We start from the raw sequence: 17,081 nt of genomic DNA, 5'->3' as shown, positions 1-17,081 counted from the left end.
CGTTTGTCAGTCATGTTTTTTCAGAAAAACTGAAAGAAAACCAGATTCTTTTTTTTTGTTGTTTTATTTTAAAAAAAACACACACGCACAAAGCAATTTTTCTACCAAGCAGTAGGGAAGAAGGATTACTATTGCAACAACACATCATCAGTAGGGTAAAACTAATCTGTCTCATGACGGACATGAAACTGAAAAGGTACAAGAACACACAACTTAAAATTTCTTTAAAATTAAGAATAGTATGCCCAGCTACAAAGAAATGATGACATGCAAAACTAAAAATAAGATTAGATGGAAAAAACAACACTGAACACATCAGGACAGCTCCAGGCCTGCCTCAGTTCTCATTCCAGCATTCTTTCACAATTCCAAGCTCACCAATTTTCACAACATCCAGCCCGATCAGATTGTCGTACACATCTGCAAAAGTTTCCACAAACTTTTCTTTGGATCTCATCTCTCTCAGCAAAGTCTCTGCCACAGTTTTGACTCGCACATCGTCGATTTTAATGTTGCGCATGAATAACAAACATTGAATAGCAGGAATGAAACGGTCGGTACACAGTTTTTCCATCAGACGGCAAAAGTGAGTTTGATAGAAATATTCGTCCACCTGCTGTAAACAAGGATGCTGTTTCTCATTCGGATGTCTGATCTGACACCCGTAGCAAAGCTCTTCCCGGTACTTGTGAGTCACAATGTCCAGCAGATGGATGACCGCTGTTTTGACGGTTTTGATGATGGCCGAGGGCATCCACCCGTCCAGCTCATCCTCGGATTCCTCAACCTCTGGAGTGTCAGGAGGAGAAGATGCTGGTTCCGGCTCCACAAAATCCTCAGAGTCGGGGATTTGGGATTCATCCACTTGAAGGTCTCCGCCGTCATCGCTCACCTCCCTGCTTCGATCCTCATCATCTCCCAGGGACCCTGAATCTGGGTTGCAGGTCTCGGGAATGGTGTACAGCGATCGAGAGGGACCAGGCTGAGAGTCAGGGTGCGGGGAAGCGGGTGAGATCAAATTCGACGATTCATCCGCAAACATGTTGATCGGGTACTCCACCAACGGAGTTCTGCTCCACAGCGGATCGATGAGGACGCGAGAGCTGGTTCTACGGATACTCCTGATGTTCTCCATATCTTCTTGATGTGGAATGATCGATCGCAGTCTTTATAATGTGTACGGGTGGCAGGAAGGTCCGTGGGGCGGGGTTAAGCAGAAAAACTGGTAGGATCGTGGACGTGGTGAACTAAAAGCTGGAGGATTGAATGGAGGCCGAAGGAAACAGGTTTTTTTAACCGCTAGAAGATCTTTCCAGTAGCAGCAGCTGCGAAAAAGTGAGCCGATTTTATCGTCCGGTCCTCCAAACCTTTCCTTCCATGCGACCAGCGGGACATTTAGCAATGTATGGAATACGCCGCAGCTGGTATTAAAGGTCTCCAAAAAAAACTCCTCCGAGCCTTTTTTCCCTTCGTAGCAACAAATGAAGGCGCGGAAGCACATAGTGCCTGAAACACCCGCTCTGGACTGCCACGCAATGCTGTAAAGCACTTTTTTTTTCCAAGAAGGAGACCCCGTTTGTGCATCACCCTCCACGGACTCACGCTTCAGAGGTCGACCTGGTGTCAGCGTTGGATCGACGGGCCTCGCGCCACCTTCATCAGGGTTTGCCCGAAAATGTCGAACAATCATGTGATACAGTACACCCCAGTCGTTGGAGTTCAGCATCGCTATAGAAGGTACAGCTCCCTGCGTTTCACCCTCGCCTCGCTGATAGAGGCAAAGCTCCCCCGTCGTATATTTGAACATGTAGCCCCATGCACCGCGCCGTCCGTAAGGTTTCAGCGGCCATTCTTCCTTCAACGATTCCAATGGACGGAGCTGGGTCCGAAGCAGGTGCATCACATGCTTCTTGGGCGCATTCGGGATGATCGGCGTCTCTTCGTACACCATGATTGGTGTGTCCCGGATGATCGGTATGTGAATTCTTTCCTGAGCCATTTTTTTTTCTTCCAAAATCTGTATTTTTTAATTGGAGTGATCCAACACGGGCTTGATGTATTTAACGACTCGTATAAATAGAGCCCCTTCTATAGGGAGGGCGAGAGGAGGGCCCACAGGACTTCAGCGTTTTTATTTTTTCCTCCTTTCCCCCACCTCCACTGAGTCAGCATGGGGGAGGGTGTGTGTGTGTGTGTGTGTGTGTGTGTGTGTGTGTGTGTGTGTGTGTGTGTGTGTGTGTGTGTGTGTGTTCTGATCTGAGGAAGTCATTTGACAGTGTGGCGTCCTGTCTAGGTGAAGAAAAGCAGAGAGACGCGTATTTTGTGTCTGATTTAAGGAAGTTGAAGGAACTTGGACGCTAACGATGATTCTCTGGAGGTGAGAAGCACATCAGGCCTGTAGAGACGCTCGGTCTGGCTGTGAGTGTTTGAAGCTCGCTACAGGTGCTGATTCTGGAAGTGAGTACAAATAAGGCCTTACAGCCTCACCATGCAGAGGTGCTAAAGCCATTTGTTTGCGTCAGTTGACGCTTTTGTGGTTTTCCACAGAGTTTTTTCCCAATGTGTATTTAGTATGGTCAGGTCAATCAGAGAAGTTGACAAACGGATGAAAGAAATAAGTTAGATTAGATTCCCTCGTTCCGTGTCTTGTCACAGAATGTTCTTTAAAGCATCTGAGTATCGATCCGTTTTGCTGTTTTTGGGGGCCAGTTGTATTCCGGGGCATTCTTGCAGGCCTGTACTACAGCCATTTCCTGCTCCTTAGTGAAGCAAATCTTTATTCTTACGATGGAGTCAGTAACCCCCCTGTGCAAATAGATCATGCTGAAAAACTACTCTGGAATTCCTGTTCTCAAATGAGTGGACTTTATGGTGAACGATACATGACAAAGTTATGGAAAAGCTTCTTACTTTAGCAGATGAAACGGACTGATGAACAGGTGTCTGAATATGCAGAAAGATTTCTTAAATGTTGGAAAAAAAAAGGCAAAATTAAAAGTGTCGCATAAAGCTGAACCTTTCTTTGTGTCAATGATCATTAATGGACTGGGAACACAGGATGCTGATACTTTAAAGAATTAGCAGCCCCTGACGTGTTTTCATTGAGTCCTGTGGAATTACTAAAAAAGGACTAGAGAATTAGATGCAACTGGATTGTTTGCAAAAAAAAAATCTAACATTCATGCTGTACAATACACAACTCTGGGAGAGTATAGACCGTTTGTATCAACACTACCAGGCTTCAGAGGATGAGGACGAGACAGGATGAGACCAAATCAACGACGATTTAGGGGCCGAGGTTATTATAATAATACTAATGATCAAACACTGGCAAGGGGGAAGAAACCTCAATGATCAGAGACTGTGAGCAAAGGAAAAAAAAGAGATGAAGCTAAAGTAGCTAGACCCACCGGAGTGCCACAAGTGTTGAATCAAGGCCAAAACTCAACAAGTACCAAAGACAAACATTACACCAGAACAGAGAGCAGTTTCCTTTCTGTGGAGAAAAACTTCTACACAATGAAGAGGCCGACAGAACTGGTACGCTGACGGTGATCAAATAATAATAATAATGATGGTTATTCAGGCACAAGTTTCAAATACAGCGGTAGAAAATACCAAAGATTTGTTTAAACATTAAAGGGAAACCAAAAAAGTTTCTCATAAATGTAGGTGCATTTCTCTCTTGTATTCGTCAGCAGGAGATATACTGTCCATGAAGTAATGACACTGTTCAAACTGTCAGCATTTCTGGAGTCCCACCAAGAGAACCGCTGTCAAAACTGTTACCGGTCGAGATAGATGGCTGGAAATTTCAACATGTGTTTGTGATTTAGGAAAAAGATATGCTATCAAAATTAAGATTATATAGAATTTGTGTTGTTTATGTTTTCACAATAGAGGGAATCAGAACATTAGCATCCTGTCAAGCAGACCAGTAGATAAACCATTCTCAGACAGAGTAGAAAGTCCACAAATACTGCTTGTCTCTCTCCAGAGGGACTGATGTTATTATTAAAAGATGTGCACGGAAACATTGAACCATTCATCTGTGCAGTTACAAATGATCATTGGGTCAGTGACTAAAATGCTTGACATTTGTTACCAGTTTCTTCACAGACAACCAGAGGATGAAAGAGAGGAGAGGAGGAAAGGTGAGCCCGTCTTCCTATCGCAAAGGTCTGCCTGAAACTGTTTTAGAGGTCTTGTAACAAAAACTCTGTTCCTTGGAAAATGTACCCTGGCCGGTTTATGCAGAGTATAGGTGTCTTGAGATGATAAAAAAAATCTTTCACATCTCCCACCCTAACTTTCTTCATGGCACGCTTTTCTCAGTACAATATAAATTCACCCCCTCTATCCGTCTGTCTTGCTCCTACTCATCTCCTCAACACCTAACCCATCGTAAAAAAACTTCAAAGTGCAGTTACAAATGATCACTGGGACTAAAATGCTTGACACTTGTTACCAGTTTCTCCATAGACAACCAGATGATGAAGATAGCAACTAAAATGTTATTGTTTGGTCGTATGACGAGGACACTTTGCATTTTTGTTCATTAAAATCCTGCAAAATACAACGAAAGCAGAAGTTCATTCAGCTGGATGTGTTGTTACAACCTCCGTCAGTTTGAGCGTCTGTTCCATCTAAATTATGGACGCAGCACGCAGATCATGTAGGACTGCTGGGTATGGAACCTTATCAAGCAACAATTAACTATGCAGAATATCCTGTTTGTTAAAACAGTATCCCTGATCAGAGGAAAAAGAAATGGGGTCAGACCAGTGGTTCAATCACTGCTGAAACAGGGAGTCATTGTGTGTCTCCAAACAACACCCCAATAAAAACCCCATTCAGTAAAACAGAAAAACAGTGGCTCAGTAATTCGGAGATGGTTCAGTTTTAAAGTATCAGACGAGCAACAGAGTCACGTTATATGTAGGGAGTGCTATCAACAAGATACAGGCAAGAGTTGACGCACAACTAATCTTTTTCACCACCTAAAACAGTGGAGCAAACTGCAGCACGGAGTGATTACTGTCTGTCAGAGTAGAAAAAGAGTGAGAAAATGTATATTGAGTTGAAATTCTGTTTCTTGTGCAGCTGGTTGAGACTGTTCAGAAAAGAAATTGCTACAGGAAAAGGTATGTAAAGCTGATGATTGTATTTGTTTCTTAAACTAAGCACTTTATTTTGTTCTTTCTTTGTTCTGATATAAATGCTGCTCTTACAAGGGGTTGTCATATTTTGTTCTTTGGTAATGTTTCTGTGGATTTGTTAGAAAGGGGAAGAAAATCTGTATTTGCAAATCATGTAGGATTGCTGGCTGTGGAACCTTATCAAGCAACAATTAACTATGCGAAATATCCTGTTTGAGTTAAACAGTATCTCTTATCAAAGGAAAAAGAACTGGGGATCAGGCCAGTGGTTCAATCATTGCTGAACTGAAGAGTGTCATGTCTGTCTCCAAACAACACACCAATAAACCCCATTTTGAAACCAGGAACAAAGAAGTACAGATTTGCACAGGAAAAATAAATAAATTTCAGCGTCATTCCTTTAACTCCGGTTGTACCAGATGTTAATGCTATCTTAGTATCAGTAGCAGCCAGAGTGAAATGGTACACAGTTGTGTATTTGTATTCTGCTGTACACAGGAATACATAGGATTTGTTTAGTTTCACCTTCTGTGACCAACAATATCGCTTTACAAGATTAACGTTGTTTTTTTTGTTTTTTTTCAGACAGTCCAACCGTCTCCGCTGCAGCTGTGAGACAGCAGCTTTCAAAGCTGACATGACCTGCTGACTCGGTTTTGTTTGGCGTACATCGACAACATCATTATTGTCTCTTATACAGAAAATTGAATTTGAGTTTGTGAAAATTATCAACCAGTTATTCTGTTTTTATTCAAGTGCGTGTCTACGCTTCCTGATTAAGTTTGTGTGGCTTTATTTTGAATATTTAGAATGAGACTCTGTCTTTGAATGATTTTACTATTCATTTATACCTTTTCTTGTATTTTATACACTTTTTTAAAAACCTTCCCTCCTTTTGAGTTGTATTTTCAGATCTACATATTAGAACTTGGGTGGATGTGAAGGTTTTCCAGTGATCACGTTAACTGGGAAATATCAGAGAATTTCACGATGCTTATCACAAAGGACACGACATGTTTCAGAGTTTTGAGAGCAGTAACTTAAAATTTCAAGTTAGGAGCAGATTTGGTTATCTTCAGGTCACAAATAGTAACACTTTTGATTATTTGCTTTACATGTTAAGATGAAACCTGAGTTTCTTGTTTAGATCATAATTTTTAGGTTCACCTCTGGAGAGCTTTAAAAAGGTCATATAACCACCTAAAGTGCTACAGACACCCTGACATATCTGTTTGTAGTAAAATGTAATATCTAACAGCCTGTTTGAAAATTGTATGATTGAAAAATGTTAATGAGTCTTTTTTCACTTTCTGCAGCTCCGGCTCATAGAATGAACCTTCGATCGCTTCGCTGTCATAATCTTTGAGTTCGTATACCGGTGGAGTACGCGGAATGCATTCTGACACCGTAAATACTTTGTTCATGAATCTCTGTTCGTATTTTTTATCGAAGGCCTCTCGCAACTTGGATATTCTGACAACATCGCCCTCCTTAAATCCTGCCTTTATTTTTGTTTTCTCTTGTCTGGTGGTGTAGGCGTACCGTACAAATTGTGAAACACTTGAAGGCCCTTACTCACATCAACCGGGCACATTTTTATACTGCTGTGGTAAGTGTTATTATAGCTTTTTACTAAGTCTGGTAGGACTTCCACGTACCGTCTAGTGTTCTTAGCAGTGAAATTCTAGTCTTTAGCGTTCGGTTAAATCTTTCAACCACGCAGGCTTTTAGATCACTGGCTGTGGCAAAATGTATGATGTTGTGTTTCCTCATCAGAATCTTGAAACTTTTGTTGAAAAATTCTCTTCCTGCATCAGTCTGTAGTTTTTCAGGCGTCTTGCTCTCGTGAAAGACGGATTCAAAGGCAGACACCACCTCCGCCGCGGTCTTCTTTCTCAAAGCTCGCACGTACGCTAATTTGGAAAACACATCGATGACCGTGAGTAAATAACTATACCCATCATTTTCATCCGCTAACGCTCGCATATCGCAAAGGTCTGCCTGAAATTGTTTGAGAGGTCTTGTAACAAAAACTCTGTTCCTTGGAAAATGTACCCTAGCCGGTTTATGCAGAGTATAGGAGTCTTGAGATGATAAAAAGTCTTTCACATCTTCCACCCTAACTTTCTTTCCCGTCTCATCTTGAACCGCTTTATGAAGCCGCTCTACCCCGCCGAAACTACCAGGATGACTCGGCTTGTAATATAACCTCTTCATGACACGTTTCTCCGCCATCTCCGGGTACAATATAAATTCACCCCCTTCTAACCGTCTGTCTGGCTCCTACTCATCCCTTCAGATGTGTCAACACCTAACCCGTCGTAAAAACTTCAAAAGACCTCAGACGGAAGGAAGTTTGGGGGGGGGGGGGGGGGGGGGGGGGACAAATGCGCAGTGGACATATGGTGGACAAATGGTCCACAAATGGCGAGGGGAGGGGTTTATTGGGGGGCCATAAATCTTTCGTTTGACATATAATGTAGTACATTCTTTTTTTAGTGTTCACTGATGCAGGACCAGTTCCATGTGCTGGGACACAGCCTCAGTCACAGGATGAGATGGTCTTGGTTCTGGTTCTGGTCCTGGTCCCGGTCTGTCCCCCTCCTCGGGCTCATGGAGGTTTCAGTTTTTCAGTCTGTCTCCCGTCGCAGCCGTGCACAAACCTGGCAGCTGTTTGCACACTGCTGTACTTCCCCGAGCAGGTATGGCAGTTTGAGCATGTCAGGCCTGCTCTGAAAGTCAGTGTGTGTGTGTGTGTGTGTGTGTGTGTGTGTGTGTGTGTGTGTGTGTGTGTGTGTGTGAAGAGGGGGAAGTAGGGGTCCCTGAGATCCTGGTACAGGGGGCAGACAGCTGGGTCTCCACCTGACCCTGTGTGCAGTGGGGGGACAGTCTGTCCTCTCGGGGGTCCAGGTCTGTCTGTGCCGGTACCTGGTCAGGGATCTCCTGAGCTGTGGGTCGGTCACCACAGTGCTCAGGTATTCAGGTATTCTCTCTCTCTCTCTCTCTCTCTCTCTCTCTCCTCTCTTCAGTGTTCAGAACCCTGAGTCAGTCTCACAGTGCAGACAGAACTTTCAGTGATGTGACAAAAAAACACTACATGAGAAGTTGTGTGACTTTTTGAAGACTTTCGGACCCCAAGGAATTTTTGACATGTCTGCAATGTGGAATTTTCTGGTTTTAGGCTTTAATGATTTATAACGCTCCATGTTTTTAAGATGAGGACTGGGGAGTAAATCGATGGCTGCCTCACTATTTTGCATTTTCTATCAGCTTGATTTGACCATATATGTCATAGAGAGGGAGAGAATCTAAATTGAAAAAATTTAATTAAACACAGGAAAAGTAACTGTTCAGTAACAGTAACCAACACAGCAGAAATCTCTTCTTTTTCCTTCAGTTTTGTTTATTAGTTTGTTTAAGTCTCTAAAATACCCAGAACTTTATAACCGGCCTGACCCACACGAATCGAGATTAGACTGGAAAAATACAGGATTGACTTGTCTTGAGAACCAGATCACAGATAAGCAAATTAAATGTTGACTAAAATTTGTTTAAAAATTGCCATGATTGAATCACCTACTCTATAAGTTTCATTATTTCATATTGACCTGCTCACAAATGCTGTGATTTTACCTCGAGAATTTAAACTCTGTATCTGAACTACTCAAATAAAGCCCTTAAAGGGTTTTACATTTGAAAGCCTATTCAGCGTAACTTTGGTCATGAGAGATGTGGCGTCTGTTCCCACGGTAAAGGCTTTCTCCCCAATATGCATACATTGTTAGGAGACACATCGCCTCCCCAGGTTCACTTCACACCCAGCTGAAAACTGTCTTTCGGAGACAATGGCCCAGTTTACATGAATGCTTTTTCAATCCGATTGAAAACAATCGTGTCAAACGCATCTGTGTTCATGGACGTCATACAAAGAGATCCACAATCAATCTGCATTTACAAGCACCCTTTGTGAAGTGGATTATATGCATCCTGTGGCATGCACACAAAGTCTCTCGAGGAACTTTCCGGTCTTTAGCTCTGCAGCTGCAGTCCTCAGCGCCGAGCAGAGTGTTTTTATCTGCTGGATATCTGCTCAAAAAATGTTCCAACATCTCCATGAGACGCTGCTCAGAGAGCTCCTCCCCCGGCCGGAGCACCACCCCGCCCAGCGGCACAGCCCGGTGTAAAGCACCAGGGCTCCGCGCCGCCTGCCGATGTTTTGAACTAACTGGTGTCCGTGTTAACTTGTGACCAACAGATGTTGAAAAAACAACTGAAACTTGGTAGTCGTTCCAGCGAACGTTGGTTATCTACAGTTAAAGTAAATTTATACGTTTAGAGCCTTCTGTGAGTTTTATTTTAACATCTGCTGTTACCAGCATGTGTTTACACAGAATTCACTCGTTAACACGGGAACCAGTAAATCCAAAACAGTTTGCTCCCATTTCGTCTACTCTGAAATTCCCATTTCGTCTACACTAAAACTCCCATTTCGTCTACTCCCAGTTCGTCTACTACCTTTCTGGCAAACGTTCCCATTTCATCTACTTTAGTCTACTTCAACATTAGACCACCAAACTAACATTAATTATGAAAGTTATTTAAGAAACAGGATATTTATTATGAAAACTGATACAGCAGCTATTTATTTCTCACACCTTAACCCTAACCCTTTCAAAACCCTAACCCTCATCCTTGAAGTTTGGTATTTAAAAGGGTAAGAATAGGTCAAAATATAGTATTACAGAAAAGCCTGGAAACCCTAAACCGGGAGTCGGCAACCCGCGGCTCCGGAGCCGCATGCGGCATACGGCGCTGCAGCGCGGTGCGGTGCCAGCAGTGTTGCCAGGTGTACGATAATTATCGTATTTGTACGATAATTTTGCCCTCTGTACGATGTACGATCAATAATCCCCAAAAAGGCCAAATATACGATAATTTGACCATTCCGTGAAAGTGTGGTTGTAATTGGTTGTAATCAGCCTGTCGCAGCTGTCTGTCGGATTTTTTTGGTGAACCCTGAAGGCATCTCTTTCCTGGAGACAAGTTTCAAGCCAATCGTGCTTTTCTAAATGTGAGCTTGCCTCAGAACAATGGTAATGATTGGCTGAATAGTCCGCTGCGCCCCATGAGTGAGGAAGGGAAAAAAAAAAATAGAAGAAGAAACGGAGCCGGTCCGCGGACGGCTGAAAAGCGCAGCTTCTGTGGCTCAGCAGCAGTCTCCATGGCTCAAACAAGTTTGTTCATGATGATCGGACGATGTTTATGTGTTTGCATTTGATAGCCTCCTGTACGTCCAGCTGCCTTGTTCTGTGTGTTTTTTTTCTGCACCAAAATTACTAGATCGCTTAACAGAGTGATTTGATCCCAGGCAGTGCTTTGTACGGTTTGAATATTGAGTAAAGGGACATTATGTGAAAATCAGCTTATTTTGCTTGCCTAAAACAGATTTATGCCTCTGGTATTGTATATAGAGGGATATTTTGCCCCACAATTATTTAATATAACACAGCAGAGTCAGATTTACAACATTTGAACACAACCAGTACTTTATACCACTTGAAAAATGAGTAAAGACATTACAATGTCAAAATCAGCTTATTTTTCTTGACAAAAACTGATTCCGTGGACCAGGAATCACTTTCTGGCAAAAGTTTTGGCACGACACAGGCATTTTTAAGTTTGTATAAGTGTAGTTTTTGTTTATTTTATGAACTGTTTTCATTTTGAGGACAGAGACGATGTTGTTTCACTGACAATAAAATTTCAGTACGTGAAGCCAGATCTTTATTTCCTTGTCAGTTGTCATGAAAACTATTTACCTTTTAAACCTGGTGCTATGTCTATTTCCTGACATTGGGTGGCCTCCAGGCCTCATTAGTTCCCACCCGTCATTGTTTATGGGGGACACATTCGCCTGACGCCACTGTGGAGCTGCTGATGAATCCATTCAGACGTTCTTTGATCCGTTCCGTATCGACGCAAAGCCATGAGTGCCTGTTAGACACTATTCAACACTAGAGTGACTATAGCGCATCAGTAGACTTTTTTACTTTGATCATGACGGGTGTACGATAATTTTCCTCAAAATACGATAATTTTATGTCTCTAGTTTGATAATCTTACATTTCCCACCTGGCAACACTGGGTGCCAGGCTGCTGTAAACAAACCGGCGGGTCTGTCATGGCCATGGGTCCCAAAGGTAAAAAGAGAAACATAGATATTCAAGTAAGAATAGACTGAATCATTTGCTTTTATTGCCAATGCGGAAGGATTGCCTGCATGTTTGCTTTGTAACGAGAAGTTCTAAAGACATTTTCAGGGAAGGCATGCTAAACTAACCCAGTTCGCAGAGAGAGAAAAAGTGCTTCTGAAGAAATTAGAGGAGCGCAAAGATCGATTTAAGAAGTAGATTTCATCTCCAAACCCCACTACTGCTGCGAGTTTTGTTGCAACCCGAGAGATAATAACGCGAGGAAAACCACCTCTGTCCGCAAAGACGGTGAGAGAAAGGTCAGGAGCAAACACCCCCGCCTCAGAGGAGCTGCAGTCCTGACTGAAGACTGAAGTTTCATCTTTCATGCCCGATGTTGAGGAGCTGTCCAGTGATGTCCGAAAACAGAAGTCGCATTAACGGGTCAGAACACAATCCTGTCAAAGGCACATATTTATTATCAAAGTGTCTGTTTTTAAAAAGAGATTTCCGATTTTTGTCAGTATTTTGAATGACACCCTGGGATAATATTGTTTTATTGCTCAGGTCCGAGGATTGCTGCGCTGGTGTTGTTCTGTCTGTTGCTGAGAGAGGAGGAGGAAAAGAGAAGAGGATGCTGCCTTATCCTAACTTTATGCTTTGCATTTTCAGAAAGCTATTCTACTGTGTTTTACTTTTTTAAGCAAGCTGCCTTTTAATTGCAGGATGTTTTATTACTCGTTTGCAATTGTGGCCTTTTCATTTGTGTCTGTTGCCGCCATCAGTGGGAAAATAGAAAAGGATTGTTCTGCATTTTATTCATTTGCACTGACTTCAGGCTGCCTAACTTTGCATTTGCAGAATGCACAGAAATGCACTGAAATCAAAATTAAACAGCTTATTTTCATTTTATATAACCTATTTACCTTTTCAAAAGGCTGCTGTTCTATTTGTATAGTTGCAGATTGTGTTTTAACTGCAGGTGTTTTATTGCACTGTTACCCAGATAATGGAAAAAGAGAAGAGGATTGTATTATTGAAGTTTGAAGAGGATTGCACTTTATTTCCATGGGGAGGTCTGACAGGAGGCCTATTAATAATAGGCACATTCCATTTTGTTTATTTTTTCAAATCCTCAAAATAAAAATGACACCAACAATTTGATTTCTTTACTGTATTTTTATAATTTCATCAATGTGACAAAACATAATACATTAATATTGTAATGGAAGTTAAACTTAAAGCACCAAGTATCCTACAGCAGGGTAGTCGTGTGGTGTTTCATTCTCTCCAGGACGCTGCAGGGAAAATAACATTCAATCATGATGCTCATTTTGTATTTGTAGCTTACTTACTCATTTTGATAGTAGGCTAATATAGCTAATATACACTTACAGTTGTGTTGCCTTCATATAGGGCTTATATAAGACTTATAATTTTTTGCGTTTCCAGAAAGATTTGTTTTTCGTTTTTTGGTCCAATATGGCTCTTTGAACACTTTGGGTTGCTGACCCCTGCCCTAAACCAACAGGGTTTCCACGATGGTTGTGATTCTCAGAATGAAGCTTCTGTAAGAATCAGCAGTTTCTGACCAGAGAGGATCAGCCGTGGTGTGAAAAGTCTCACCATGAAACGATGGTAATGGTCGAAAAAATAGTCATGTTCCGACGTCGAGGCTTGGGTGTGATTAACCTGACATCTTAGAAACTTCTCTGTGGTGCTGAGCAATTATGTCTCCGTCCTCTTGTCTCTGCAGGGTTCCAGCTCAGTCCGTCCTAAGAAGAAACGTGGTCGACTTCCGTGTGGAAAGAAGTATGAGTGCGACCTTTGTGGACGGATCTGTAGCAGTCCGTCCACCTTGAAGATCCATGTCCGCTGCCACACCGGCGAGAAGCCGTTCATGTGTGAGGACTGTGGGCGGAGCTTCAGCGTGCAGCAGAGTCTGACGGTGCACCGCCGCATCCACACGGGGGAGCGGCCGTTCAAGTGCGAGGACTGCGGCAAAGGCTTCTACATCAAGTCAAGTCTGACTGTTCACCGCCGCTGCCACACTGGTGAAAAGCCGTATGGTTGCGACCTGTGTGAGAAACGCTTTACCACCAAGAACTGTCTGACCCTCCACCGCCGCGTCCACACCGGCGAGAAGCCATTCTGGTGTGAGACCTGCGGGAAGACCTTCGCTCTGAAGCAGCAGCTGCACCTCCACGAGGCCGTCCACACCGGGGGCAAGAGGGCCGTCTGCAAGGTCTGCGGAAAGGGCTTCTCCTGCAACAAGACCCTGAAGATCCACCTCCGCGTCCACACCGGCGAGAAGCCGTACGGCTGCAACCTGTGCGGACAGGTCTTCGCCACCGGCAACGAACGCCGCTTCCACCGCCTGCGCCACCGCTTCGAGAGCCTGGTGGGCAGGGTTCCGCAGCACAAAGCTTTTGTCAAGCTGTCTTCATCATCACAGACTTCATTACCACAGAGCCTTCAGGGCCCTTGAGGTCCTTGGTTGTCCCAGGTGGGCCTTGGTGGTCCTCCGTTCACCTCCGAGGACCTCAGGGGTCCGCAGTGGTCCTGAGTCACGGTAGTGAAGTTCTGTCAGTAAAAGATTTCAATCGTGTTGATCGTTGATCAGTTTCTTTACAGATGACATTGTTCTGTACACCACGAATGATCTATAAAAAGAAGCTGAATCTGACACATTGTCTGTGTGTGTGTGTGTGTGTGTTTGTGTGTGTGTGGGGGGGGGGGGGGGGGGTGCAATTTGCTGAACAAATAATGGATCCTTAATTAGTGCACGCATTGGCCATGTTCACATGACAGAATAAATTCTGAATGAAACTTAAATTCCATTTAAAATGACCATGTAAACATCTGATTCCAAATGAAAATGTAGAAGATGAAATAAAGCGGCTGGTTCATTTTGATTTTAAAGCGATATATGTTGATAAACCCTTATTTTGTTTGAGTTTGAGGATTGTGTCACCACACATTTTTTCATTGCATTTCGTGTCACTCAGCATCAGTGTCTCTATCCAGATTCAGTCTAGATTTCCTCACATCTCCTTCCCAGTGTGTCCAGCAGCATCTTCTTTAGGCCAGGTTTCGCATCGAGTCAGCCAGCTTTGTTAAAAAAATAAGTCATGATTTTATCACTTTGAATTTTACTTAAATAAATAAATTAAAAAAAAACTAAAATAGAGAAAAAGTACTGATAGCTCAAAATATATTACAATGAAAATGAAATAGGTGATGATTTGATGTGACTTTTTAGATTGGGAAATATCACGATTTGTTATTAAACATAGTCAATAGGACCAAAGCAATTGATGGAGTTTTACCAAAATGATGAAAAGAACCCGGACACAGAGTGGAAGGATTCAATCCGTCTAGTCGGGGTTTATTTCACTCTTTAACCACCAGCTCTCTCCATAATATTCTTTATGGACACTATCAGTGAAAGGTGAGTCCACGGGATGTTCCGGTGTTGTGCTGAGTTATGCCTGCCTGCCAAGATCTACATGCCAGGTCGCGGGAGCCCATCCACTCTGCTAATATGGAAACTGTGAGATGCCAAACTGTTCTCTACGGCATAGTACTTCTTGACAATGAAAAAATGGTATATGAAAGCTTGGATTTCTTCGCATTACAGTTTGTTAGATATGTTGAAGAATTTGATTCAGGTTCAGGTTCAAAATTCAAAATGTAATGCCTAAATGTCGAAAAATATGTCTGAAGCTCATTTATTTACAGTAAAGGGGGGACACTTTATTCCACGTTTATATAATTCACATGGTTTGATTAAAAGACCTGCATCTCTAAGGTATTTTGTATCATTTGATCTGAAAATGTCTATAACGGCACCTAACATCAGGTGGATGCATTATTCGGTAGGACACATTTTGTCTCTGCTGAGATTTGCATCCCTGGTTTTCTGAGGCCATATAAATTCCACGTTTATATAATTCACATGGTTTGGTTAGATACATACATAAGCGTGGAACTTATTTGGCAAAAAAGAAAAACATAGGACGCAAATCTTGGCAGAGACAAAATGTGTCCTACTGAATAATGCATCCCCGCCTTAAGTGTTGTTAACCAGGGGATGCAGATCTCGGCGGGCAGGCATAACTCAACACAACACTGGCAGCTAGCAGTATCTTAGCTCTCTTCCAGGATTCACAGGCTGGAGGGTTTGTGGAGAGAAGCGCCCGCCGGGCCGCCGCTCAGCGCTGACAGCAGCTGCAAACGACGCTCTGTCCCTGGCCAGGCAGCGCTAACGGTGCTTCCCCCGGCCGCTCGCGCTGTATTCGTCTGGCTAGCGACACTAGCTCATGGTCACGGTGTTTTGTCCCCAGGAGTGGTGCTTTCTCCCCGGCCATCCATGGTGTTTTGTCCCGGCTAGCGACGCTAGCTCCCCGGCCATTCATGGTGTTTCCCCCCGGCCGCCACTGGCGCTCCCCCGCTCCCGGCCACCAGGCACGGCCAGCCGCGGAGCTTCCCTCCGTCTGGGTTTCTCTCCACGACCCGTCAAGCCTGTGGATTGCTGAAACGAGCCGTAACACTGCGGCTCGGCTGTGGTTAGCGAGTGAAACCCCGAGCCTGAGGCTGTGTAAAAACTGGGTGAAGCAACCTGGCTCCAAAACGAAGCAGCATCTGACGAGAGCCAGGAAAACAAAACCTGTTGCTAGCTTAAAGGGACTTAAAGCAACTTTACAAAATTTACCTCAGTGCTGCCACGATAGGCGCTGTGGGTAACTGCAGCCATCAGCCAAGGCGGTACGGGAGCACGCACAAACACTTCCGGTGCGCGTCAAGCCCTAGCGTATGCTGTGTACACGGCGTAGGAACGGTGTCGGGGAAGCATACTGACGCCTGGTTCACACAGGACGCTGACGCGCCCGCGCGCACAGCGCCAGGCGGCAGGCGCTTGGCTGTTCATACAGGAAGCCTTTTCTGCTGCGCTCTGCACGCCGGAGACATCGAGCCCGTGGAGAGAAGGAGAGTCCTGGCTCTCTACTTGTTGCTGCACAGGCTCCGACGTCAAAGAAGGAGATTGTGGGTTCATCCTAGGGATGAGCGAGTACACCACTGTACACCATATGTATCTGTATCTGTTTACCCATCCAAATTATCTGTATCCATATCTGTACTCGGAGGGGGCGTGGCCTACACCGGAAGTGGGCGTGGTTTAACCGGAAATCGGGTGGGGGCAGAAATTGATGCATTATTTTAAGTCTGAAATTGATATGGATTGCTCAGAAGTTGCTATATTTGTTCTTTATTTGAAAACTATTTACAGAACAGTCTCAATGTACAAGTTTTTTTTTGTCAGAACATAAACATTTTTAAAGTTATTTAAAGCAACACTAAGGAATTTTCAGTTTTCGTTGATTTTGGCGGCGCCAGTGGACAAAAGCGGTAGTGTTTTGCCTGACCGAATACTACAGTTCCCATGAGGCCTAGCACGTGGTGTCGTAAATTGCTGCTCCCGGTGGCGTGCTGTCGGACTAAACTCGCCTACATTTGTTTCCAGTGGCTGTGTGAAGGACGGATAGCGACGAGGTAATGAATCTAAATGAATCTAACGGTGGCTAAACAATGTTATATCGTGATGTGACGCATGCCGTAAAGCAGTTCGCACATTTGGAGCTTGTTAGTGTGCAGGGTTCCTACCACCCTCCTCACAGCTGCTCAGTCCAAGTGAAAGCAATACTGACGCCCTCAGCCCGTGACAGAGGGG

The 17,081-nt window shown here is 43.8% G+C and overlaps 1 protein-coding gene across 1 annotated transcript in view; it reads left to right on the top strand.

The window, feature by feature from the left end:
• The window catches only part of LOC115385574 (zinc finger protein 845-like), a 31,364-nt gene that overhangs the window by 6,386 nt on the left and 7,897 nt on the right, over window positions 1-17,081 (top strand). The window contains exon 2 of the mRNA XM_030087637.1: window positions 13,107-13,830. Coding sequence (XP_029943497.1) covers window positions 13,107-13,830 — 724 coding nt within the window. The remainder of the gene's footprint in view (window positions 1-13,106; window positions 13,831-17,081) is intronic.

This window comes from Salarias fasciatus, unplaced genomic scaffold (genome assembly GCF_902148845.1).
Source record: "Salarias fasciatus unplaced genomic scaffold, fSalaFa1.1, whole genome shotgun sequence".
NCBI lineage: Eukaryota > Metazoa > Chordata > Actinopteri > Blenniiformes > Blenniidae > Salarias > Salarias fasciatus.
Note: the sequence above shows the minus strand (reverse complement) of the source record. Positions and strands in the feature narration are given on the sequence as shown.